This window comes from Mus caroli, unplaced genomic scaffold (assembly GCF_978045245.1).
Source record: "Mus caroli unplaced genomic scaffold, Mus_caroli_1 scaffold_6, whole genome shotgun sequence".
NCBI lineage: Eukaryota > Metazoa > Chordata > Mammalia > Rodentia > Muridae > Mus > Mus caroli.
In genome coordinates, this window is record NW_028227261.1 from 34,407,501 (window position 1) to 34,434,794 (window position 27,294).

Consider the following 27,294-nt stretch of genomic DNA (forward strand, 5'->3'; position numbering starts at 1 on the left):
CATGTTCAGCCACTGCCCTAAAGAGCTACCATCTAGACGGGCACCTCAGTCGGGGACAGAACCCACTGATGACACAAGGGAAGAGGACAGACCCACAGCCTGGTGTGTGAGGGGGAGGCTCTTCAGCTGGACTGAGCAAAAGAAAATGTGTCAAGCAGGAGAGAACCTAGGAAAACATAAGCCTGAGAGGGGGCAGGCATGTGGGGAGGGTCTCGGGCAAAAGGCTCGGATAGCTTAGGGTGGGGGACATGAGCCCTGAGGGGCTGATAGTTTGAAGATCTTACTGTCCTGCCAGCCACTCTACGAAGAGGAGGAGAGCAGCTTTTGAAGTATTTCTTCTGGTCAAAGGCAGGACAGATTTAGGTTGTCTGGGTGAATCTAACTTTGTCTAGGAGAAAAAAAAACCAAAAAAAACAAACAAAAAAAAAACCCAAAGGCCAACATTTTGTGAGTGTCTTGCTGACCAACACAGGGTTTGGCATGTGGAGGCCTAGTCTGGATGGATGGGCACAGTGCCTGAGAGCCTGAGATGTAGACTGGCAGGATGTGGACACTGGTGTGGTCAGGGAAGCCACCTCCTGCCCACAGTGGGGCCTTTTCCAAAATCATGGCATCTGGAGCTGGTTTTATCAGGGGCTGGAGGAGGAGGCCAAGGGTTCTAGGATTGTTCTTTCAAAGCCTCAGGCAGTTTGGATGGCAAACTCTGCTTCCCCATTTACAGCTTTGCTGAGGGCAGAATGTCTGCCCCTGCCCCCTGTCTCCTTGCTGTAAACTCCATTTCTCTCTCTCTCTCTCTCTCTCTCTCTCTCTCTCTCTCTCTCTCTCTCTCTCTCTCTCTCTCTCTCTCTCTCTCTTTCTCTCTCTCTCTCTCTCTCCGTGTGTGTGTAACATGTGTAGATCTGAAGTTGACATCAGTACCTTCTTCGATCACTCTCTACCTTGTGTATTAACAGTGTCTCTCCCAGGGCCCCGAGCTTGCCAGTTCCAGCTTGTCTAGCAAGCCACCTTGCTCTGAGCATCCTTTCTCTGTCTCATGAGTGCTGGGATTGCAAGAAGCCATAGAGGCTACCTGGCTGTCATGTGGATTGTGGGGATCTGTGCTCCAGTCTCAGTGTTTGTGGTATAAGGGATTGTACACAGAGCCTCTCCCCAGACCCCATTGCTGGAAACTCTAGACAAACATCACTCCCCAAAGGCTAGCATGCTTGCCTCTGAGTGCCTCAGACTGTCATAGAATCAGCAACAATTGACCTGAATAGAATTCTGTCTAGGGTACAGGGTGTCTGGGATCGCTGGGCTGAGTTATTTGAGGTAAGAAACAGAGTGTCCTGTGAACAGCCTGGCTTTTCCGGCTGCTCTGCGGTCTTCTTGTGTACCACTGGATTCCAGCCATGCCAACTTCTTTAGGGTTCACACACACAGCACAGGCACTGTGGTTTTTAGGATTTCTCTGTCAGGGCAGCTCTTCCTTTATCTCGCTGAATGCTGTTTTGTTGTTGCTGTTATTTTGTTTTGTTTTCATTTAAAATTTTTATTTATTATGGGGGCTGGAGGGATGGCTCAGCTGTTAAGAGCTTGTGCTTCTCATGTAGAAGACCTGAGTTCTACTCCCAGTACTTCGGCTGGGTGGATCACAACTGCCCAGCTCCAGAGGATCATATGCCCTCTTGTGGCATCCACTGGTACCTGCGCTCATGTGCACTTACTCCCACACAGACTCATAGGTGTAATTTTAAAAAAATATTTTTAATTTTTCAAGTTCAAATTTTATTTTTAAAATTAAAAATATTTTTACGTGTACATGAGTCCAGGTAAGCACTTGCCACAGTGCACATGCAGAGAGGTCAGAGGACAACTTTTGGTAGATGGTTCTCTTCTTCCATTGTGGGTTCTGGGTTCAAACTGTGGTCATTAGGCTTGTGGAGAATTCCAAGACATCAACAGTCTTGGTTCACAGGTTTTAAAATAGCACATGGGCAGCGAAGCTCATCTGTAGACAGTGATTCTCAGCAGCAGCAATTTCACCTCCCGGAGGATCTTAGGCAATATCTAGCCATTGTCATTGCAGTTAGGGAGGAGGCCAGGGGCACTGCTCAAAAGCCTAGAGATACTGAGAATGATGTTTACAGCAAAGAATGCCCAGCCCAAATGTCAGCGGTGCCCAGCATAGATGCTATGAAAGGCAAGCAATGTCTGGGGCTGCTTATGTGCTCTGTGTGTTAACCTATGCGGTGTTTTGATCTGTGTGTAGTGTGTGTGGTGTGTTTGTGTGATGTAGTGTGGTGTGTATTTGTGTGTGGTGTAGTATGATGTGTGTGCTTGTGTGGTGTAGTATTGTGAGTGTGTGTGGTGTATGTATCTTGTGTGTGGTGTAGTAGAATGTGTGTGTGTGTGTGATGGTGTGGTGTAAGACTCCAGGATGTGCCTTAGCTTACCGGGGATCCCCTGAGTGAACCACGTGGAGTTGGGAACAATGCAAAAAGCAGGAGGAATTTATTGTTCCGTCCCAGACCCGAAGAAGAGGCAGTGACCCCTTGCACCTGTTCGGGCGAGTTTTTAAATGGTTTCCAGGGGCAGAATAGAGCATCAGCAACTAGGCACAATATAATTGGTGGAACAGTGCACCCTTTAAACTGAGTGGTCTTTAGGGAATGAGATGACAAGGACTTCCCTTGTCTGAAGGTGGGCAACAGTCCATCCTTCAGAATGTGTCCCTACCCCCAGGTCGGTTCCCGCCCTGTGCTCTGAGGAATGTTAATTAGCCTCTCCCTTCCGGAGGGGCGAGTGTTTCATGACCTTCCCAAAGTTCCTAAACTGACCTTTTCAGTGGTGTTTGTGTGGTGTAAAGTTGTGTGTATGTGTAGTGGTGTGGATGTAGTGGTGTGGATGTAGTAGTGTGTGTGTGTGTGTGTGTGATACTCTGGTATGAGTGTGGTGTGTTTGTGTGGTGTAATGTGTGTGTATTGTGATGGTGTGTGTGTGTGTGTGTGTGATACTCTGGTATGTGTTTGGTGTGTTTGTGTGGTGTAATGTGTGTGTGCATGTGATACTCTGGTATGAGTGTGGTGTGTTTGTGTGGTGTAATGTTGTGTGTATGTGTAGTGTAATGTGTGTGTATGTGTGATGGTGTGTGTGTGTGTGTGTTTAGAGATCAGGAGACAACTTTAGGTGTTGCTCCTCGGAAGCTCTACACATTGTGTTTTAGAGACAGAGCCTCTCTCTAGCTGGGAACTCTCCGATGAAGCTAGGGAGATCCGCCTGTCACCCCCCCACCCCCGTGTACACACACACACACACACACACACACACCTCACCCCTCCCCGCCCCCCGCAGTGCTGAGGTGACTAGGCTTTCTCACTGTGCCTGGCTTGGTTTTGTTTTTTAATGTGGCTTCTGGAATGAAACCTCCCCGCTGCTTCTCCAGCCCTGTATTTTGTTCTTGAGCTCCTTCCCTAAGAGTACATAGTTGTATAGTTGGGCTGGAGAGGTGGCTCAGCGGGTAAGAGCACTGACTGCTCTTCCAGAGGTCCTGAGTTCAAGTCCCAGCAACCACGTGGTGGCTCACAACTATCTGTAATGAGATCTGATGCTTTCTTCTGGTGTGTCTGAAAACAGCTACATTGTACTCATATGGATTTTTAAAAATGAATAGTCAAATTGTTCTAGTTTAAAATCACACACACACACCCTTATTGTAGCTAAGCCACCAGCCACCAACTCAATATACAGTTGGTTCACATGCTATGCTTTGGGTTTTGCTACGTTTACTCTTTACACTTGTATCTGAATTGGTTTTTCTTTTATATTCTGTAAAAATCTCTACAAAATGTATAATGGAGCCCTGCGATTGGTCTGATTTCCTTTCCCAGCCCCTGGATTCTGTCTCTGTTCCCTTTCAGCACTCACAGTTTTGTTTTGTTTTTGTTTTTCACTTGTGGCTTGGCTCCCTATTTAAAATATACTGGGACGTTAACTCGGTGGATAAGACCATTTGCTCTGCCCATGAGGACCTAAGTTTGAATCCCTTCTGCCCATGTTAAAAGCTGACCACAGCTGTGTATGGTGGGGACACTGAGAGGTGGGGACAGACAGATCCCTACAGCTTCCTGGGCCAGCTAGCCTCGCTGTCTGGGAAGCTTCCTGTTCAGTGAGAGTCCTTGTCTCCAGCACATAAGGTAGAGAGCAATATAAGACATTGGCCATCCCACTCTGATTTCCTCATGTGTGCACACGGGCAGACACACACATACCTTCACATGCATACATCACACATGTGCACACACATGCACACACAACCACATATGTGCCTAACATGTATGTGTGCATACTGTTTATATTAGAGAAACCAAATAGTATCTACACTGCCTTGCTCTTTCTCATGTCATGGCCAACTACAGACTAATGGTATCTTTTTTCTTTTTTTTTAATATGGGTACACTGGCTGTACTGATGGTTGTGAGCCATCATGTGGTTGTTGCGAATGAAGGTTGCTCGCTGGGGTCCGCCCCACTTGCTCCGGATTTATTTATTATTATATCTGAGTATACTGTAGCTGTCTTCAGACACACCAGAAGAGGGCATCGGATCCCATTACAGATAGTTGTGAGCCACCATGTGGTTGCTGGGACTTGAACTCAAGACCTTTGGAAGAGCAGTCAGTGAGCTCTCCAGCCCAACTAATGGTATCTTAAGGGACTCTTCCAGCTGTGTGGCATCCCCCTGAGAGGACTACGCAGTTCACAGCTTGTCTCCTGTTGCTGTTTGGGTTGTTTCTGGTCTGCTGTGCTGCAACAGCCCTGGACACAACTCTTTGTATATTCCTGTGACTGTCTTTGGGACATTTTCTTGGAAGTTAAATTTGGAACTCAAAGACTTTCTAATTCGTCTTCACTGTTACTAGATACCCACTAAAAGGATTCCACATCCTAACCAGCAAGACCAAAGAGAGTTCTGGAACTATTCAAAGGAAGTGGTTTATAACCACGGTTCGTTTGGCCTCTTTAGGGGCCTTGGACAATATCTGGAGTTGATTTTGGTCTTTGCTACTGGAGAGGGGAGGGCAATCCTGCAAATTCAGGACATTGTTATAGCAACCTATACTGTATGGGAAAGTGCCTGTGACAGACCAGCCCATAAAAGAATCACACACACACACACACACACACACACACACACACGAGTGAATGAATGAAATTTGAAAATGTGTTGAATAAGTGAAGTGGGTAATTTTTGTGGATGCCACTAGAGAAATGAATGCAGAAATTGAAGGATTTAAAAAACAAATGATTATTTTATGTATGTGCCTGAGTGCATATATGTGTATCGTGTGTGGAAGCTCTCTGGTCAGAAGAGGGTATCATATCCATTTTAACTGAAGTTACAGGTGGTTTTGAGCTGACAACTGAGTGATGGGAGCTCAAACTGGGTCCTCTCCCAGAGTAGCAAATGCTTTGAACCTCAGCCATGTTGCCAGCAAAATGGAAGGAGTTTATGAAGCTGTCAGAATTGGGAGAAGAAAGACATCAAGCACCTTCTCCCACGTACCCCAAAATGAAATTCTGCCCCCCCACTACCCATTATTAATTGCAAAGGAAGAGATGTTCTACTTGGAGACCTTGTTCCAAACATCGACCTCCTCCTGGAGTCACTCCGAGAATTCCTGGCAGGCCGTATCTCAGATGGTCAGGAAGCAAGACAGCATCCAGGAAATCAGCAGGGTGCCCCCAGTCTATCTGCATCTACCCAGGACCACACTTAGCCAGCATCACAGCCAGCAACAGGATTTTCCTGGGAAAACCCAACCACATCTCCACGACATGCCCTTTCTACACCCAGGGGCTGGGAAGCACAGCAGTTTTGGTTAATCCCACCTCACTTTTTTACCGTTGATTTCACGAGCACATGGTGTCGGGCGGATGTGATGGGAGGAGCCACGTTGGGAGCTAGGATTCCCGGATCCCGTGCCCACACGCATATAAAAGTCAAAATGCTATATGGTGCTCTGTCCCAGCCGGCACACTGTTGAGGGGCTGCCTCTTGGAGTCTCGGCATCTTTGGGAGATTCCAGACCCTAGTTTATGGGAAGGTGAGGGCTGGGTATGCGTGGAAAAGGAAATGCTTTTTATGGTGCTCTTTTGACACCACAGTGAAGGCTCAGTTCATAGCCATGGACACTGATCCCAGGCCTAAGATCCGATGAAAGCAGGCAGCCATGAAACCTTCCATATGCCTTTGAGCTGATTTATTTTCATGATACGGTTTCCTGTTCTATAGTTTTGTTTAGAAAAATAAAATTAAGCTGGGAGGTGTGGTTCACGCCTTTAATCCCAGCACTTGGTGGCAGAGACAGGAGCATCTCTGTGAGGTCAAGGCCAGCCTGGGCTACACAGCAAGACCCTGTCTCAGAAAGAAAAAGAAAGAGAGAAAGAAAGAAAGAAAAAAAGAAAGAAAGAAAGAAAGAAAGAAAGAAGAGAAAAGAAAGAAAGAAGAGAAAGAATGAAAGAAAGAATGAAAGAAAGAAAGAAAGAAAGAAAGAAAGAAAGAAAGAAAGAAAGAAAGAAAGAAAGAAAGGAGAGAAAAGAAAGAAGGAAAGAGAGAGAAAGAAGAGAAAGGAAGGAAGGAAGGAAGGAAGGAAGGAAGGAAGGAAGGAAGGAAGGAAGGGCTGGGCAGTGGTGGCGCACTCCTTTAATCCCAGCACTTGGGGGGGGGGGGGGGGGCAGAGGCAGGCGGATTTCTGAGTTTGAGTCCAGCCTGGTCTGCAAAGTGAGTTCCAGGACAGCCAGGGCTATACAGAGAAACCCTGTCTCGGAAAAAAAAAAAAAGGAAGGAAGGAAGGAAGGAAGGAAGGAAGGAAGGAAGGAAGGAAGGAAGGAAGGAAGGAAGGAGAGAGAGAGAGAGAGAGAGAGAGAGAGAGAGAGAGAGAGAGAGAGAGAGAGAGAGAGAGTTGAATGTGTCTGCCTGCCTGCTGTTCTGTGGCTTTGCATTTCAGGCACACACAGGCTCCTCATGGGTGACATTTCTCAGAGCTACTTTTACCAGAGCAGAGACAGCAAGCTGTTCAAGAAGTCTCACAGGGAAGACCAAGCCCCAGGAAATGTTCTGCAGTGCCCCCCCCAGCAGCTTTCCCAACCCCAGTGGGTACAGAGCAGACCCACCATTCTGCAAAGAAACAGGGTGATCCCTTGAGCCACCTTTTCAGCAACAGGCTGTTTCCTTGTGACATCCCAGGACTTTTGATCCACTTCAGATCAAAGTCACATCCATTGTCCTAAAATCTACTCAGATCTACTGCTTGTCTGGAACAACCAAGATAGTTTCCTATGCTGGCTCTTGCCTTCACAGACCCATAGCACAAAAGTCTGGAAGTGGTGGCTGGTTCAAGACACCCTATGTAGGTTCACACATATAATTAAGGGAGGGTGACCACAGAGCTCAGGGTCAATCGTCAGATAAAACTCCCAAGATACACTTGTATGCCCCACTGGGCCCTGAAACACATGGGGAGGAAGTTAGGCCCAAAGGACCGGCTCTATTCTGGACATCAGGGCCTGGTGCACAGTTGTGTAGCAGAGGTGCCTGGACAGCTCCTGAACCCACTGAAATTGTCACCAATATTGTGGGTGTGTAAGTACATAGGTAGAAAGAACACATGAGGGTAGATATGCACGGCAGGAAAAATCACTAAATCAAGCTTCAGAATGCAGCTACTCCCAATGCTGTCATCCTACAAGGGAGGGACAGAACACCTGCCTAGAGTTACATCTCTTGACTTTCAGGTGGGCGTGTGCTATGTGCCTGGCATCTTCTGCTGCTGTGGTTCACACTGTGCACTCCTTCCCCTCTTTCCACCTGCTTCTGCCCAGATGTGGCTGCCCCTTAGCTCTGCCCAGGACATCTGTATTCCATCCATCACTGGGACAGAACTCTAGCGAGAGGACAGGAAATGCTCCTGACAACTGCTTAGCCTGGTGCTTTTTTAAAACCTGGCTTGTTGTCACTGAGCCCATAGCCACAGAGAGGATTTTTTTTTAAAGACTAAAATATATAATTAAAATCTCTGTTGGTTTTTGGGGAAGGTGCTAGGCGGCTCCCCACCCCTTCTTTCCGGAAACACAGATTTTTGGCATTTGAAAGTGACAAGAGGCTGAACTGAGGTGACCCTAAATATACCGAACCCTGGCACATCCATGCAGCTGGGCACAGGTTTTATTCTAAAACCTTGGGCTTTGCTGTAGAGGGACAAGGTCAGCTTCCAGCCCAAACTTCTCATCAGCTATCACCCTGGACTGCCCTAGACTGCCCCTATCCTTATCTCGAGCAGGTTCTGAAGGGAGTACCTTAGACTACATGGCTCCCACTGGCACAGCCTTGCTTCCAGCCCTGGATCCCAGCCAAAGCCACTGCTACACCCCACAGTCTGGGTCTACAGACAACTCCCCTGTGCCTAGAGTAGGCCTGGCCACTGCCAAGACACTTTTTTTTTTAATGTATATGAGTACACTGTAGCTGTACAGATGGTTGTGAGCCTTCATGTGGTTGTTGGGAATTGGATTTCGGACCTCTGCTCACTCCAGTCAACCCTGCTCGCTCAGGTCCAAAGATTTATTTATTATTATAGATAAGTGCACTGTTGCACTTATTATAGATAAGTGTGTGTTCAGACACAAGAGAAGAGGGCATCAAATCCCATTACAGATGGTTGTGAGCCACCATGTGGTTGCTGGGATTTGAAGTCAGGACCTTCGAAAGAGCAGTCTGTGTTCTTACCTGCTGAGCCATCTCTCCAGCCCCATGCCAAGACATTTTCTTTCCCATCACTTAAGATGTCACCTTTTCCTCTTGCTTTCCACCTGTCTCCTTCACTTCCTCTGGTTGCTGGCACTGGGGCCCTTCTTCTGCTGACCTTGTGATGTGACCTGCAGTCTGCACAGCCTTACCCAGAACACTGAAGGACACTGAAGCACAGCCCTGCCAGCCAGGCTCAGCTGTCAGACAAAGGCAGGCTCTGGGAGTCCTCTGTCCCACTGAAGCTCAGCCAATTACATCCCAGTCCACAGGGCTTCTCCCTGGAATGGAGCTGTTTCTCTACCTTGTACCAATGTCCATCTTGCCGCCAGCCTGGGGGCTATGAGAGGCAGCACTGTGACTGTCTGTGGGTCCAGGGGCCTGCTGAGCACATCCTCAGCTTCCCACTGCCCCAAGTCCTGCAACCTGGTGAGCACCCAGGGCAGACCACAAGCCTGTGTGTAGAGCAAGCATGGGCCCCACCCAGGCTGCCTGGGGTCCTACTCTGAGCACAAGCCATCCAGGCTCCTGGTGATGACCCCATTCCCACTTTGTCTTCCAGTGGAGCGAGACCGTACCCTGGACTACCAGGAGCCACACTGGAAGGAATTCCACTTTGACCTAACCCAGATCCCTGCTGGGGAGGCTGTCACAGCTGCTGAGTTCCGGATCTACAAAGAGCCCAGCACCCATCCACTCAACACAACCCTCCACATCAGCATGTTCGAAGTGGTCCAAGAGCACTCCAACAGGTACTGTCCCTCTGCCCAGTGCCCACCCCACCTCATAGCCTCATGGTCTCTGGAGGGGTCCTGTCCAGGGTGTGCATTTCCAAGAAAGAAAAGGGAAGCCTCCTGGGAGAGGGGCCTCAGACATGAGAAAGGGGTTTGGCCTGGAACTCCTGCCCTGTCACTCTAGCTGTGGGGCCCTCACTAGGCCACAGCACTGAGCCATGAGCCACTGAGCCAGTGTCCCCATCAGCACATGGACTCTAAAATGTCAAGGGTTGATTATCAGGGAAATGTGGTACCAAAGAGACCAGCCCAGAGCCAAGCAGGGAAGAGGCTCTGAGAGTGGTCCCCAGGCAGGCACAAGATACAAGCAGCTGTGCCAACCTCCCTCGGCCCTTGGTTAATTGTCCTTTCATGTCCACAGGGAGTCTGACTTGTTCTTTTTGGATCTTCAGACGCTTCGATCTGGGGACGAGGGCTGGCTGGTGCTGGACATCACAGCAGCCAGTGACCGATGGCTGCTGAACCATCACAAGGACCTGGGACTCCGCCTCTATGTGGAAACCACAGATGGTGAGGCTCCAGGACTTAGCAGGGAGCTGCCTGGGGGTCTTGGGAGGTGGTTCCAGCAGAGGCCACTGGGCTAGTACACAGAGCCCTCTCACTGTGGGGGTGTTGGGAGGGAGATGTTTAGCCTTTATTGAGGATTTGGGCAGAACGGTGAGGTCCTGGACATGGGGAGGCCCTAGCCAGGAATGCCTTCTGGTCCCTCATACAGAGCAACTGAACTCCTGAGAGCCAGGATCCCATCCGGGAAAGGGTCCTTCTCTCTGGGCAGCAAGCCTCCACTCTGAAAGGTTCTGTACTAGGAAGGAGGGGTGGGGGGATCTGCGCCCCAAGTTTTCTGAGCTCTGAGCCTGAGCTATTGCAGCTCTGCAGAGTAGTAATTCAGCACGGAAGCCTGTTTCCTCAGATACAGATGTTTCTACTTCACTCACGGGGGTTTACTGGGACATTTCCTTTATGTCAGGCAGGGAGGACAGAAATGACAACAGGGCAGGAACAGTCTCTCTGGAGTCCAGCAAAAGGCTGGAGGATAGCTTGGAAAGGGAGATGGCAGGCAGGGGTTACTCTGAGTTAGGGAAACGTGGCACAGCGCTAGGAGAGTTTAGAATTTAATAGCAGGGAGTGACAGATGGGACTATGGCTTTAAAAGACCGGCTAACTTCAGCCCCTCCCTCCAGGAGGGGAATCCTAACCTGGCTCTGCCCCACCCCCACCTCTGCCCTGGGGGGAGCTCTCTTGAGTACAACGGAGTCCCAAACAGGGGTTTGGAGTGTCTGTCCCAGGCTCTTGAGAGACAGACCGGGCAGCAGGGATGGCCAAGGGTGTCCTCAGCTGAATGAGACCCACGGCCATCCCTGGCAGTGTCCACCTCCCTGCTCTATGACGCAGCGCAAAGGTAATGTGCCCTGCTCTGCCAAGGTGCACCTGGCCTTTCTCTCTCCGTCCTGTCCCGGAGCTGGGAGCCCGGTGGCCGTGGACGATGGCGGCGCTGAGGCTTCTGGCCTGGGCGCTCCCACGTGGGGTCTCTGCTCTCCGCCCACGACCCGCGCTGCCCCACCGCCTTATCCGCCGCTATGTTTCGGACCGCAGCGGGAGTGTCCATTTCTACACGGACCCGGTGAAGGCGTTGGAGGGCGTCAAGGACGGGTCGACCGTCATGCTCGGGGGCTTCGGGCTCTGCGGCATCCCCGAGAACCTGATCTGTGCGCTGAAGACCAAGGGCGTGAAGGACCTGAAGATCGTCAGCAGCAACGTGGGCGTGGACGACTTCGGCCTGGGCATCTTGCTGGCCTCCAAGCAGGTCAGGCGTGTGGTGTGCTCCTACCTGGGGGAGAACGCGCTCTGCGAGAAGCTCTACCTGGCGGGTGAGCTGGAATTGGAGATGACGCCGCAGGGAACTCTGGCGGAGCGCATCCGCGCGGGTGGCACTGGCGTGCCCGCCTTCTACACGCCCACAGGCTATGGAACACTGGTGCAGGAAGGGGGCTCTCCAATCCGGTACGCGCCCGATGGCCACCTGATTACTCTAAGTGAGCCCCGAGAAGTACGCGAGTTCCAGGGCCGCTTCTACCTGCTAGAACACGCTATCCGCGCTGACTTCGCACTGATCAAGGGCTGGAAGGCCGACCGCTCGGGCAACGTGATCTTCAGGGGCAGCGCGCGCAACTTCAATGTGCCCATGTGCAAGGCCGCGGACATCTCGGTGGTGGAAGTGGAGGAGATCGTGGACGTGGGTACCTTCGCCCCAGAAGACATCCACGTCCCCAACATCTATGTGGACCGCGTGATCAAGGGGCCGAAGTTCGAGAAGCGCATCGAGCGCCTAACCACACGTGACAGCAAGCCCGCACCCGGGAGCAAAGACAACGACCCTTCCAGGACGCGCATCATCAAGCGCGCAGCTCTGGAGTTCCAGGACGGCATGTATGCCAATCTGGGCATCGGGATCCCTGTCTTGGCGAGCAACTACATCAGCCCCAAGATGACCGTCTACCTGCACAGTGAAAACGGGATCTTGGGCTTGGGCCCGTTCCCTTTGAAAAATGAGGTAGATGCCGACATCATCAACGCAGGCAAGCAGACGGTGACGGTGGTTCCCGGAGGCTGTTTCTTCGCCAGCGATGACTCTTTTGCCATGATCCGTGGCGGACACCTCCAACTGACCATGCTTGGGGCCATGCAAGTTTCTCAGTACGGTGACCTGGCCAACTGGATGGTGCCAGGCAAGAAGGTGAAGGGTATGGGCGGGGCCATGGACTTGGTGTCTAGTAAACAGACCAGAGTGGTGGTCACCATGGAACACTGCACCAAGACAAAGCAGCCTAAAATCTTGAAGAAATGCACCATGCCGTTGACCGGCAAGCGCTGCGTGGACCTCATCATCACTGAGAAGGCGGTGTTTGAAGTGAACCACACAAAGGGGCTGACGCTGGTGGAGCTGTGGGAGGGCTCTTCTGTCGATGACATCAAGGCCACCACAGCCTGTTCATTTGTCGTGTCCCCCAACCTCAAGCCCATGCAGCAGATTAAACTTGATGCTTGAGGAGCCCTCCAGGGCTGATTTGCCAGTTAGTGACAACTGGCCATCCTTAGCAGCACCTGACCACTGTGCCGCACTGGCTCCTCCGGCTTCTTGCTGCTAGATGGTGTTTATCGAGAGCCATGTGACCTTAATTAAAAACCCTAACCTGAGCCTGTGTGTCCTGTCCCTAACCATTGAGAACACTGGTCCCCCTCTCCCATTTTCTGTGACATTCACATACCAGGCTGCAGAGGTCTCAACACCAGTGCTGCCCCCATAAACTGAGTCAGGAAACATGGAGGAAACTATGGGACAGGAAGGCATCCTACCCAGAGTGCACCTGGTACCACTTCACTGCAGCCACGAATCGCAGAACTCTGGGTCCCTGATCGGGAGGAGGAGTCCTCCATCTTGTCCCTCTGCATTGTCTTCTTGGGTCCTCGTTTCTGTTCTTAATTTCGTTTCCCTGAATCCTGCCTGCACCCAACTTCCTCCTGGGAGCTCTTGTGTTTCCTGTGGGAATCAGACTTCAGGAAGATGCTTGGTGCTGGTACACCACCTGGAAGACCCACTGTGCACTAACAGTCCCAGTGTGTGTAAAGGAAGAAGCTGGACTCAGCACAGGTGGAGTCGAATCTAACCAATGCCATGGATAGATTCTTCCCTGGTGAAGTGCAGTGTCACTGTTGCCTGCAGCTCAGTGACATTCTGTCCCGGAAGTCAGTCCCGTTGGCCTGACTACCTGACCCCAGTGTGGCAGTTCTGGGATCTGTCATTCTGAATCTGTGAGCTCGAAACTAAAGTGAGAAGTGTGTGTGTGTGCTCTCGCCCTGGCAAAGTATTCACCACCCCCTCATGTGTTTGTATCCAGAGCTGGACAGCCTGTTGCCTATGTTAGCGTCCAATCTAATGATGGGAGACAAGGAGCAGAGCTGCTAGGGCCGGTGCACTCCTGCCTGGCCAAGGAGCAGCTTCTCCAGGACTCTCAGAAACAAAACATTGAAAGGAGCAGCCTCAGTCCCTCCCTCCCAGCTTCTGTCCCAGCCTCCCTCGAGCCTCTGCCTTGTGCTGGGCAGGGTAGGAGTCGCTGTCTGCAGCTACTTGCTCCAGGCACTGAGGAGTGGATATTCAGTGGGTCTTAATCTATGAACCTGTAAAATGGGAACCTTGGCTTAGCTGCACCCATGGACAGCCCATGAGTGCAGCCCATGTCCAGCCCACCTTACTTTGAGAGCCTCCAAAGGTCCCTACCCCACCCCCCTATCCCACCCCCACCCCCCACACAGCGGCTCCCCACTCTGGCTTTGAGGAGTTCAGCCCAGGGCTGCTCTGAAGCTGCTCTGTGTATGTCCAGAAGAGCCTGGGAGACCAGTTACCCAAAAGACAAACATGCAACTGAGTCTGGAGCACTGATGGCTTCTGTGTCCCCCAGCAGCCATGGCTCTGGGACTTCTCAGTAAGTAACTGGGACACAAGGCCTGCCCTGGGCCCAAGGCTGCCCCTTGGGTCATTTGTAGGGTCTGATACTGTGGCTTTCAAGGCCCTGTTTTGAAGATTTCTCAGCTGCTCTGTCCTCCCAGTGTGTGGCCCTGTGACCTCCCCAGCACTCCCTCTGTGCCTGAGACTCTGGCTCCTCACAGCCCCTGCTCCCCACCATCCTCACTCTGCACCCCATCCTTCCCATGCAGCTCCCCAACCCCTGCCCCACAGCTCTCGGCCACATTCCTGGGATTGAGTCTCACAGCTTCCACATTTGTTGGTGGCAGGTGACGTCATAGGTCAAAGGTTGAATTGATGAATTTTTCCTTCATGTGGTTGGTGAGCATCTGGTATGGAGCCCAGCTTGGTGAAGGGCTCACCTCTGAGCGGACTGCCTTGACCTCAGTAAACAGACTGATGTTTACATGCACTTCATGTAAACAGACAAGTGTGCATGCACGTGCGAGTGTGTTTTGTTTCACTGTGGTTTTGTGTTGGGGATTGTACCCAATGCTTCATGCTCACTAGGCAGGCGCTCTACCACTGAGCTGTGGCCTCAGCCCTTTGGGTTCTCATACACTTCATCCGGTCCTGGCGGTGGGGTCCCGATACATGTGTGTCTGTGCACATACATGCATGTGTGTGCGCATTGGTGCTTGTAACAGGTCAGCTGAACAACCGTGCTGTGTTAATGATCTATAACGTGAGCATAGGCAGGCTTTGGTGTGAGGAATCTCACACAGGCAGAAGGGCAATGGTTCTGAGTCCTGTTATGACACCAGAAGGGAACTTGACTGCAGATGGGAGGTGAACATCGAAGTGAGCTGCTGCGTGCCGTGGGTATTCTGGAGACCGAGTCTAAGGATGGAAAAGGTTTGCAGTGCTGAGGACTTTTGTAACTTAAAGCAACAGGACAGAAATAGTCCAGGGTGGGAGATGAGAGTTCTGGAGGTTGGAAGGACATTTATGGCTAATCTTCCTTCTTGCATGGAAGGTTTTTTGTTTGTTTGTTTGATCCTTCTGTTGTTACACTGCTTGCCTGGTTTTGTTTTGGTTGATTTGGTTTGTATTTTCAAGTTTTAATTGTTTGTTAGGTTGATTTTTTTTTTCTTGGAGACAGCCATGGCTGGTCTGGAAGCCAGGCATGTTTAACCGTGCCACACCTTTTTTTTTTTTTTTTTTTTTTTTGAAACAGGCTTTTATATAGACCAGGCTGACCTCAAATTCGGTATGCAGAGTAGAATGACCTTGTATTCCTCCTGCTTCCTCTGCAGAGTTCTGGGTTTGCTGGAATGGGCCACCACGCCAGTGTAATAGAGTGCTTCTGCATTTAGAAAGGACGGGGGCGGAGGGGGGCTGGAGAGATGGCTCAGCGGGTAAGAGCACTGACTACTCTTCCCAAGGTCCTGAGTTCAAATCCCAGCAACTACATGGTGGCTCACAACCACCCGTAATGAGATCTGACGCCCTGTTCTGGTGCATCTGAAGACAGCTACAGTGTGCTTATTTATAATAATAAATCTTTGGGCCAGAGCCAGTAGGAACTGAGCAAGCGGGGTTGACCAGAGCAAGCAGAAGTCCTAAATGCAATTCCCAACAACCAGATGAAGGCTCACAATCATCTGTACAGCTACAGTGTGTACTCATATACATAAAATAAATAAATCTTAAAAAAAGAAAGAAAGAAAGAAAGAAAGAAAGAAAGAAAGAAAGGAAGGAAGAAAGGAAGGAAGAAAGGAAGGAAGAAAGGAAGGAAGGAAGAGAGGACAGGGGACACTGGCAGGGCCTACCACCAAAGCCAGAGCTGGTGATGGAGGCTGCTCACCTGGCCTTACTGTGCTGTGGAGACATCTGCTATCCTTAGTGGATCTGGGGTGAAATCCCCCTGTATACGTTCCATAGTCTTCCTGTGGACAGGACTCTGGTCTGTCTCCCTGAAGCCCCCTCCTTTCTTTGAAGCCCTTGGCTGGCCTAGCGAGCACACAGTTGGCACTGGAATGAGCAGGCTGTGAACTGAACCCTTGACTTTGTGACTGCTCTGACTTCTGTCCTGGTTCTGCCTGGGGCCTTGGTTGTAAGAATCTGAGAGGCAGTGAATGCCCTACCCTTGGATGAGCAAGCTTGCCATGCTGGGAGAATAAACCCAAGGTTTGTCCTTGTAGAAGCTGCCATGACCTGGTGTGTCATGAACCACACCTAATCCCTAGGAAGTACAGACTGATAGGGCCCGGGTGTGTGTTAGATCACTGGACCAAGGGAGCCCCAGTCCTGAGCATCATACCAGTAGTGAACTCTGGTCATCTCTGAGTGACTGTGACCTGTGTTCCATAAAGAATAAAATATGGACCGGACAGTGGTGAACACCTTTAATCCCAGCAGTCAGGAGGCAGAGTCAGGTTGATCTCTGTGAGTTCAAGGCCAGCCTGCTCTATGAAGTGTGTTCCAGGACAGCCAAGGCTACCCAGAAAAACCCTGTCTTGAAACTGCCCCCCCCCATCTCCTACCTCCAAAAAGATATATGGGGTTATAGTGAGACTGATTGAGGAAATTACTGTTTGCAATCCTGACTCCTGTCAAATGTTTCTCAAGTCTATCAGGTTATCACTAGCAGGGATGCCTGTGGCTACAGAGGTCCCTGGCCCCGACACATCAGACCTGCTTGCCAGAGTACTTAGATTGGTCTCCGGACAAGGAAACAGGTTCATAGGTGCCATGCTACCATCCACAAGTCAAGTCCCCGAACTTCCCTTTCCGTTGTCTCTGTCTCTGTCTCCCAGGGCACAGCATGGATCCTGGCCTGGCTGGTCTGCTTGGACGACAAGCACCACGCTCCAGACAGCCTTTCATGGTAACCTTCTTCAGGGCCAGCCAGAGTCCTGTGCGGGCCCCTCGGGCAGCGAGACCACTGAAGAGGAGGCAGCCAAAGAAAACGAACGAGCTTCCGCACCCCAACAAACTCCCAGGGATCTTTGGTGAGGGTGGGGTTGAGCCTCCTGGGAGGTCTCTTTACAAAGTGGTAGCCTTCCAGTAGATCTGATTGGAGACCCTTGACCTTTGGGGTGTGCCTGGCTAGGGGAGAGGGCTGCAGAGGAAAGCAGTGTGCCCTGGGGTCCTGTTGGGGTGTTCTCTGGAACATCTGGAGGCCCTCCAGGCAGCAAGGTGAGAGATCTTGGTGAACATAGCCATAGCCTGTGGTGATGGAGCCACAGAAGGACTGTTGAGCTGGGTCACGGCACGAGCAGGGATCCAGAAGTGGACCTTGTGATTCCAGTGCTCTTGTCCTTCATTGTAAATGTGCCTCCTGTCACATCACCACTGGGAGTACCCATGACAACTCTGTAGGGCAGGACCCCTGAATAGACTGTGCCTTCTCGTCCCTGCAGATGATGGCCACAGTTCCCGCGGCAGAGAGGTTTGCCGCAGGCATGAGCTCTACGTCAGCTTCCGAGACCTTGGCTGGCTGGTAATTTCTGCCTTTCCTCTGCCTGCTACCTGCAGACCTTGGTGCCTCCAGTGGGGTCGGGGGTGGAGCTACTGTGCCTTTAATGTGCATCAAAGTTATGAAAATGGAGGCGGTCTGTGGGCTCTGCCCAGTAAGCCGTCAGTACTCCAACAAGGAAACTGAGGCTGGGTGGGCAGGGCCTCAGCTGCTGCAGGAGGCATAGGGGCAGCCTGTGGAGGAGACGAGGGTGTAAAGAGAGCTGGGGTCCAGCTTTGCCTACTGAGGAGAGGGTCACTGAGGGATGAGGGTACACAGCCACAGGTCATCCTGTGACAGGAGCCGTGACAATGGTCTTGGAAGGACATTGATGTGACTCCTCTCTCCCATCCCCAGGACTGGGTCATCGCTCCCCAGGGCTACTCCGCCTATTACTGTGAAGGGGAATGTGCTTTCCCACTGGACTCCTGTATGAATGCCACCAACCATGCCATCTTGCAATCTCTGGTCAGTACCACAGTAGCCTGCTGTGACAGGTGGAGTGGGGCAAGGAGGGGTAAGAACAGCAGGAGGAGGGGCTTTCTAGGCAGGCTCAGCTAGAGTTTGATTCCAGAACCTCAGTAAGAGTTGTTGCTGCGTGGGCATCTATGTGCAGACAGCAGCAGCGCACACATGCACTGCACATGCACAACAGCAAGCCTGTGGACCTGGATAGGACCCAGTTTGACATGCCACAGCCCCTGTGATCACACTGAGGCACACATACAACACTCGGGCATCCCACAGGGGCCTGTGTGACCTCAGTGGACAAGTATAAAATGGACACAGTGGATCTGACCTCCCTGGTATGCTCATCCGTCCTGCCTGGCAGGTAGGCCTCCCTGGGCTCTGTTCTGGGCCTTGGGTCATTCCTAATACCTTTCCCCTTACATCCCAGGCTGGATTAGGACTCAGTAGGTAACTAAGGATGACTTTGAACTTCTGCTCCCCCCACCTCTGGTCCAGAGTGCTGGGATTATTCATGTGCAATATTATGCCCAGTTTATGTGACGTTGTGGGTCAAATCTGGGGCTTTCTGCACCCTGAACAGGCTCACGGCCAACTGAGGTCTATCCAGAACTCCACCCTTGCTGCTGTTTTTGACCCCTCCTCTTTCCTGACTGTTCTCTTAGGGTAGCACTGGTAAGCTTTAGAATCTAGGCCATTTTCAGTTTAGGAAGCAGGTTCTAGCCGAAGTCACACTGCAGCCTGTATTGAAAGGCGTTTGTGCTTGCTGAGTCTGGTATTGGAACCTTCTAGAACTTTTTTTCCCTGATGTCCTGGGGTTCCACAGCTTTGTCTTTATCTAGCAAGAGGCTGTGCCAAGTGATGTCCCAGAGTGAGCACAGTGAATTCAAAGAGCTGCTCTGAGCTGGCGCTAAGGAATCCTTTCACTGTGGCCATTGGCATTTGCTGGACACCTGGGAGGAGCAGCCCAGGGTGACAGTGAGATATGCAGTCATTAGTCCCCAAGTAAGGGAGACCCCTGGTATGATGGTGCACCTGAGTCTCTGGGTCTTGTCCCCTCCCCACTTTGCTCTGTGCTCTGTTGCCCCAATGGCAGTGGCTTGGCTAAAGTGAGAGCTCATGACTTGTCCCAGCAGCAGACAGGACAACCTCTGTCCCCTGGGGAGGCTGTGTTAAGCACATAAGTAAAGCAGCAGTGAGCAAGAGGAGGACCATAAGGTCTAGGGTAAAGCTGTTCGTTGGTGATGGAGAGAGCCTGGTTTGCACTTCTGCATCAGGAGCATCCGGGACAGCAATAGAAAGAAGAAAATCAGCCAGCGCAGTGGTAGCACATGCCTTTAATCTTTGCACTCAGGAGGTAGAGGCAGGGTTTACAGAGTGAGTTCCAGGACAGCCAGGGCTACACAGAGAAACCTGCCTTGAAATCCACCCCTGCCCCCAGTCAGGTCTAAATAGCAAGTTCCAGGCTACATACTGAGACCCTGTCTCAAACCAAACCAAACCAAACCAAACCAAATCAAACCTAACCAAACCAACACAACACAACACAGCACAACAATAACAAGAATACACAGATGGCCCCATGCAAACTATGAGTTAGTTTTGTGGCTGCTGAGTGAATGAAAGACTGTTATCCACACTGTCATCTGACGAAGCCTAGGGCTGTGACAAGTGTAAGAAGGAGGTGTCCTATGGTATCAACACCCCTCTCTCTAATGTCCCACCGCAGAAATGGCCTCTTCTAGATTCCAGCCATTTCAGCCACGCTTCCTCCTCTGACACAGGCACACTTAACATCTCCTAGTTATGTCATGTGACGTTGTACATGGAGAGGTGAGGAACAGCTGCCCCCAGTCCCAGTCTGGCTATATGTCGCCCCTGAGGGCTCTCCTCCCTCCATGGCCTCAGTGAAGCTGCTGCCTCATACTTGCCCAGTTATAGCTGGGCTTCTGGGCTGTGAAAGCCTGTGGGGAGGGGGTGCCCATCAGACTGCTTCCTGTAGACCCCACTCCTGGGACTTGGGAAGCCAAGGGGAGGCTCTAGACAGCTAAACACACACACACACACACACACACACACACACACACACACACACACACCACACACACACACACACACACACACACACACACACACACTGCTCTATACCTGTTAGGAATGTAGTTGAGCACAGGGCAGTGTGGGGTAGTGAGGGCCCAGAAGAGGCACTCGTGGGCACCCAGGGCTGGAGAGTAGCAGGACTGCCTGTGTCTGGGCAGACTTGGATATGACAGTGGACCAGGAGCTGAGAATGCCCATAGCCTTTTGTGTTAGTGTGCCTGGCCTGTGCTCTGAGCCCACCAGGCAGGACAAATTATAATGAGGGACCTACTCTAGCCCAAGGTGGAGAATGACGTTGGGCTAGTGAGCGACTCAGTCCTTCTGGAAAGGAGGCAAGCAAGAGCTGAGGCTTTGCTGGGTAGTTCTTTGAGGAGGACACCAGGTTCACAACCTTGCTTGTGTCCCCTCCTTCCCTCCCTGCCAGGTGCACCTGATGAAGCCAGATGTTGTCCCCAAGGCATGCTGTGCACCCACCAAACTGAGTGCCACCTCTGTGCTGTACTACGACAGCAGCAACAACGTCATCTTGCGGAAACACCGCAACATGGTGGTCAAGGCCTGTGGCTGCCACTGAGGCCCAGCCCAGCATCCTGCTTCTACTAACTTTTACCATCTGTCCAGGCCCCTCTCCAGAGGCAGGAAACCCTTCTATGTTATCATAGCGCAGACAGGGGCAATGGGAGGCCCTCACTTCCCCTGGCCACTTCCTGCTAAAATTCTGGTCCTTTCCCAGTTCCTCTGTCCTTCATGGGGTTTGCGGGCTATCACCCTGCCCTCTCCATCCCCCTACCCCAAGCATAGACTGAATGCACACAGCATGCCAGAGCTATGCTAACTGAGAGGTCTGGGGTCAGCACTGAAGGCCCACATGAGAAGACTGGCTATCCTTAGCCCACAGTGGCAAACTCTGGATGGCCTAAGAAGGCCCTGGAATTTGAAACTGGATGATCTGAGCTCTCTGCACCATTCATTATGGTGGTTGGGACCTTTTTAGGTATAAGGGACACATATACTTAGATCAGTGCATCGCTGTACTCCTTGAAATCAGAGCTAGCTTGTTAGAATAAGAATCAGAGCCAGGTATAGTGGTGCGTGTCATTAATCCCAGTACTAAAGAGGCAGAGACAGGAGAATCTCTGTGAGTTCAAGGCCACATAGAAAGAGCCTGTCTCGGGAGCAGGAAAAAAAGAAAAGAAAAAAAGAACTATCTGGCTAGTTTACAGTAAAGGTGAGAGAGACATTTCACAACATGTGTCCTGGGCCTGACCTTTCTGCCTGTAAGCAAAGGACCCTGGGAGCTTCCAGTTCCCTCTACCACTGCCGCCATGCTGACCAGTTTGGGGCTGGGCATCAAGACAAAATGAGCCCTTAGCAGAAGCAAGAACACAACTGAAGAGGCTGGTTCAGGCTGGCACACGGTAGGTGTCACCTCTCCTACTAGCTGATGGCCTGCACCAGAGATCTTCCTCCAAATGTCCCACGATGCACCTGGATAGGATTCCCACATACAACCTCAGCACAGACCTGTGGACGGCCCACCCAGCTGCTCAGAGGAAAGGGCCTTTCCTTCTTCTCTAAGAAGAGCCATCTATCCCACCGAGGGCACAGTAACAGCCCTCCAGCCAGGCGTGGGGCAAAGGGGAGGAGTCTCAGCGTTTGCTTATGTCTGGGAACTGAGAACAGGTTGGTCGCCAAGCTGGCGTCACCCTGGGGGCCCAGCAGCTCCATCCTGTTTCTGGGACCTGTGAGTCAAAGAAAAGGCCCCTGTCCCAGGGGACTGACAGGTGGTAATTAGGCTGAGTTGGGTGGGGAGGCTCGGAAACCACTGCTCTCCTGGGGCAGCCTCTGGGAGCTGGAGCGTTTATTTGATTTCTGACTTGCTAAGCCTGTAATTTACCTGCGGGAACAGAGTCCAGCTGCCCAAACTGTGTCATTAAGAGCAGATCCTGGACTCATCCACAGCCAGAGACACACCCAGCGGAGGTGGACCCACCCAGGTGCCCAGGGATGCACTTCTGTGGAGTTCATATTCTCTACCCCTGGTTGGGCCCCAGGGAGGGCAAGGGTAACATCCAGGGTGAGGCTGGGGCCGTGCTGCAGGACAGCAGCACCCCCCAACGCCGACCTCGCCACGACCTGGGAGGGTTTCCTGTGTGAGGCAGGAGAAGGAGACCCTTCCATGCCCACAAAGAATGGGCCTAGAATATCTTGAAGATGGTGAATTCCCCAAAAGCTTCAAGCTTCTAGGGGCTGGAGAGATGGTTCAACAGGAAAGAGCACTGGCTGCTCTTCTAGAGGACCGGGATTTGATTCCCAGCAACCACATGGCAGCTCACAACTGTCTGTAACTCCATTTTCAGAGGATCCAGTGCCCTCTTCTGGCTTCCAGTGGCTCCTGCATGTATGTGCACAGACATGCATACAAGCAAAATACCCAAATGCATAAAAATAAAAGTAAACCTAAAAGCAAAACAAAACAAAACAAAACAAAAAAACCCTTTGGGCCTCAAATGGGATTAGCCTGAACGGCAGGACACGTCTGGACAAATTACCATTCTTATCCAAGCCTAAATGCCCCATCTGTAACATGAAGTTGTCTTTCTGTTATTGTAACAAAATACCGGAGACAATCCATTTGACACAGGAAAAAGTTTATTTTGACTGACAGTTTCAAGGGTCTGCGGTTAAGTGGCCCCACTGCTTTTGGCTGGTGTGAGGCAACACATGGTGGCAAAGGGCAAGATGGACGAAGCCACTCGTCTATCGGTGGACAGGAAACAGAAGAAAAGAAGCAGAGAGAGCAACCTGACCCCAGGCTCTCCTTCAGCAATGCAACAATGCGTCCCCCAGGCCCAGAAACCTCCTCCATGGCATAGGCCACCAGCACCACGCCTGGGACCAAGCAGCAAATATGCAGGTTACTGGGGACATCTGTCATTGGGAACAGTGGGTGTTGTTGTTGTTCTTCTTCTTCTTGTTGTTGTTCCAGAGGCTCTTCCCACCAGGAGACCTGACTGCCTGCTTCCCTGGCTGTCTCTCAAAGGCAAGGCTGTACGACTCACAAGCTTATCCAACAAATCTCTCAACAACTAAGCAGTAGATAGAGCTTTCAATGTTTGATCTTAGGGGTGTGTGTGTGTGTGTGTGTGTGTGTGTGTGTGAGAGAGAGAGAGAGAGAGAGAGGCAGAGAGACAGAGAGACAGAGAGGCAGAGGAGGCTCTGGGAGATTTAGCCTCTGTAATGCTGGGTAGGAACACAGGGCGACTGTGTGACTTCATCCCATAGCAGATGGAATGCCTGTCAGTCACAGCCTCCTAGGCCTCAGACAGACAGACAGGCAGTCATAAACTGAAAAGGTCTTAGAGAAGAAAACCTGGGTGTCAGCATTGTCTCAAAGACCTCGGACCCTTCAGGTTACATGTTAGAAGCAAAGTCGAGGGCAGTAAGAAAGGACCTCAGGAGACAAAGGCACTGTGGGACCCTTTTGTGTGGGGGACCGACCCTCATGACATCACAACTGCAGCATTGCACATCTGAGTACAGTGCTATTCTGGTGCCCAAATGCAGGAAAGTGGGGGATCCACTGGAGAAACGCCTTATAGCTTACATGAAGAGAGGCAGAGAGCACAGGTTTGGAGTGGAGCAGAGCTGCCATCACCAAGGCTCAGCTGTGTTCACAGAACCCTCAGCACTGACCGCCTGTGAAGGTTCGGGAAGTAGATAGCATCTCATTTCACACGGACTTGGCAGTGTGGCCCTGGCCCCCCCTTCTAGAAATGTCGGCCTTCCCCCAGAATGTACCGTGCTGCTGCTGTATTGACAACAGTTATGTTTACCCCCAAAATATCTCAGAGTGAGGGATGGCCCTGCACCTTGCCTGCCTAGAAAAAGGACCAGACTGTAGCACTGGGGTCTCTGAAGAGATGGCAGGTGTGGCCCTAACCTGCTGCCCTCCTGCATCTAGCTAGTGGACATGTACACACTGTGTCCCCATGTAGGTGAAGGGGCTCGCAGTTTCTTTTTTAGTAGGAGGTAAAGCTTGAGCAGATATTTGGCCTTTAAAAAAATTCTTCACTTACAAAACATTACATATAATGTAAAAAAAAAAAATTAGTTCATTTAAAATGTAAAACTTAACAGAATAGACTACAAATCCCATAATTCCACTGGATAACCAGTGATGATAATCCTCCCAGTCCCTTCACGGCACCCATATACACATGTCCACACAGGATTTGTGGGTAGCTTACAAAGTTAGGGTGGAACTGTACACTGCTGGCGAATTGATTTATTCAATATATAATAGAATAAATATTGAGACAATGCTGACACCCAGGCTCTCTTCTCTTGGAAATTTTATGATATTAAATATTTTTGAATTTTGAAAACAAATTCTAGCCGCAGTTTTGCCTTGGTTTCAGCCTCCTCTCCACAAGGTGGGCTCCTCAGTGGGCCCCAGGTGCCCTGGCCCCATTGGGCATGGTCTCAAGGTTGGCTACAAGCCCAGGAACTCTGAGGCCAGCTCCCACCTCCACCCCCTCCCCCCAAGCATCTGGGACAAGTAGAGTTACAGTAGAACTCTGCAGATGACATCTGGTGACAACGCAAGGCAGGTGCCTCACCTCTTAGGCTCAGGAGGCTTCAGAATAAAAGGATCACAGAGAGGCCACAGCAAAACTTTGGAGAAGTCACTGAAGGACCCCTGTCCTTAGTCTGACTTCCCCAGGGTAATTAGGGAGACCCTGAGACAAGGTCCATTGTCATTCTTTTTTTACAGGGCTGTATGACCCTTTTTCCTGGGGGCCTTTGGTCTAGCCTGCTTTACCTGGCCACATGTCACCCTGGAGTCAGCCATGGCAGGGACCTCTGTTCTCATCCTCTCTCTTGACCTTCACAGGAGCCCACAGTAGCTGGACCCACAGCTGCCCGTCCTGACCACTGTAACTGACCAGCCACAAGAGAGACACTGTTTTAAGCATCCAGGTTGAGCCAGGCGGTGGTGGCATACACCTTTAATCCCAGCACTCAAGAGGCAGAGGCAAGAAGATGTCTGCTGAGTTTGAGGTTAGCTACACAGTGAGTTCCAGAACAGCCAAGGTTACACAGTGAAACCCTGTGTGTTACTCTCCTCACCTCCAGGTTTATCCCGAGCCTGACCCCAAGTGAGAACACATCCTGAGAGCAGTAGCCCCACCCACAGGTTCTAGATTTCAAGACGGGCACTGCAGCAGGTGGGAGCAGGGTTTCCTGGTTCAGCCTCTACACACTTGAAATTCCATGAGGGGCATGGTTGGCCAAAATCAGGTGTAGGGAGTGAGGCCAGCCCACCCTAGGCTATTTCCAGACAGGACTTGGGCGGGGTAGCATGGGAACCAAATCTGGCTTATGTGTGTTTCTCCAGTTCCAAGATTTGTTCATCTTTTCAAAAACAGTCTCATCACCTAAGATACCACCACCATTTCTAATGACCTCCAAAATCCAACCTCAAGGCAAAAGAAGGGCCCTGGAGACCCTGTGGTGAAGAATTCTGGTGCAGGTCCGTGGGTGAAGGAGAAGAGGACTCACTGTGAGCCTGACTATAGTCACCCATGAGACACAGCACCAGTGTGCGAGAGCCCCTGCCCACTTTTGATTTCAACCTTCTTGCACTGAGCACTCTTGGTTGTCTCCCTAAGGTCTCAGCAGCAGGAGGGACAGGACTGTCCCAGTTGCCACCTCTGGGACCTAGCTAAAGGTCACTACAAAAACCAAAGTTTATTTATCAAAAACAAAAAACAGAAACTGTCCAGGAGCCCTAGATGGCCCAAAACAGGTTGTAGCAGCCCATGTCTGGGAGAGCCAGTGGCTAGGCACAGCTGCTCATGGTAAGGAGGGGACACCTGTGCTGGTTCCCAGGCCCCTGTCACACCTAAGAAAGTGTCCAGAGCAAGACAGGCCAGGCAGCATTTCAGAGAAACTGTTCTTGAGCAAGCTGAAGGGTTCAGACCTTTTTTTTTTCTTGGTTTTTGGAGACAGGGTTTCTCTGTATAGCCCTGGCTGTCCTGGAACTCATTTTGTAGACCAGGGTGGCCTCGAACTCAGAAATCTGCCTGCCTCTGCCTCCCAAGTGCTGGGATTAAAAGCATGTGCCACCACGCCCGGGTTGGGTTCAGACCATATGAGCTTGCTTTACACTGGTACGGAAATGCTATCTCCTCCTCCTCCTGAATTCGCAGGGTCAAAAGCAGAGGTGAACAGAGAGAGCACGGCCTCCTCCGCTGTCCTCCCTCCAGGCAGCGACAACCATCTGCTTCTGCTTCTTATTCTAGCTGCTCTGGGCCTTTGCAGGCAGAGCAGTGAGATCAGGGGTGACAGAGAAGGAACACAGGAAAAGCTGGCTCAGGGACTCTCCCCTCCCACCTGGAACCTGACCACAGAGTGCCTTCTCCAGAGCCTGCACAAGGATTCCAGCTAGGGCAGGGGCAGACGGCGTCCTCCATCTGCTACAAGACTTCAGACTGTTCCAAACACCCGCGCCCACCATCAAGCCGGCCTGCTTTACCCAAGCCAGGAAGAACTGGAAGCCATGGGTGCCTGGGCCAAGTTGGCCTTCGAGGGGCTTGGGGGAAACGAGCATGGGCTCCCTGTACTCTGCTCCCAGCCCTTGAAGTGTGTCAGTGCAAACTGTCTACAGCAGCTGAGGGTTGGCTCAGCCTCTGAGGTGCATTAGCCTCATAGATGTGGTAGCTGGTCCTTCCTCACGGGTGAACCAGGCTAATGAGGGTTGTTTTGATCTTTTAACACTGGCTTCTCTTCTCATTTATTTAGCAAAATACTAGCTGTGTGGTAATGAGAACTCCTGTCGAGGTCCCACCCCTGGGGAAACTCATAAGCTAGTGGGAAAGAGTAGCCCCAGTGATGATTGTAGAGAGCCTGCGGTTTTCTCACTGCAAGCATGAGGACTGGAGTTTGAGTGCCCAGCACCCATGCCTGTAGCCTCAGCAATGGGGGACGGGGAGATGGGCGGCTCCAAGAGCTTGCTGCCCAGGCAGCCTGGCTGAAACGTTGAGCTTCCAGTTCAGTGAGAGACGCTGCCCAAGACACCAGCTTCTCTGGCTCAGGAAGCTGGGGGGGGGGTGGGGGGTGTGTGTCAGACTATGAGACCATTCTCAGCTACATAGTGAGTT

At 51.4% G+C, this 27,294-nt stretch overlaps 2 protein-coding genes across 2 annotated transcripts in view; both read left to right on the top strand.

Annotated features, from left to right (window-relative positions):
* The window catches only part of LOC110293403 (bone morphogenetic protein 8A), a 30,937-nt gene extending 7,931 nt beyond the window's left edge, over nt 1-23,006 (top strand). The window contains exons 2-7 of the mRNA XM_085838995.1: nt 9,347-9,536; nt 9,940-10,088; nt 16,860-17,054; nt 17,466-17,545; nt 17,918-18,028; nt 20,553-23,006. Of these exons, the coding sequence (XP_085695121.1) occupies nt 9,347-9,536; nt 9,940-10,088; nt 16,860-17,054; nt 17,466-17,545; nt 17,918-18,028; nt 20,553-20,702 (875 nt within the window). The 3' untranslated portion in view covers nt 20,703-23,006. The remainder of the gene's footprint in view (nt 1-9,346; nt 9,537-9,939; nt 10,089-16,859; nt 17,055-17,465; nt 17,546-17,917; nt 18,029-20,552) is intronic.
* LOC147004217 (succinyl-CoA:3-ketoacid coenzyme A transferase 2A, mitochondrial-like) lies at nt 11,013-12,773 on the top strand. The gene has a single exon (XM_085838994.1). The coding sequence runs from the start codon at nt 11,062-11,064 to the stop codon at nt 12,622-12,624; it is 1,563 nt and encodes a 520-aa protein (XP_085695120.1). The 5' UTR covers nt 11,013-11,061; the 3' UTR covers nt 12,625-12,773.
* Nucleotides 23,007-27,294: the final 4,288 nt, after the last annotated feature.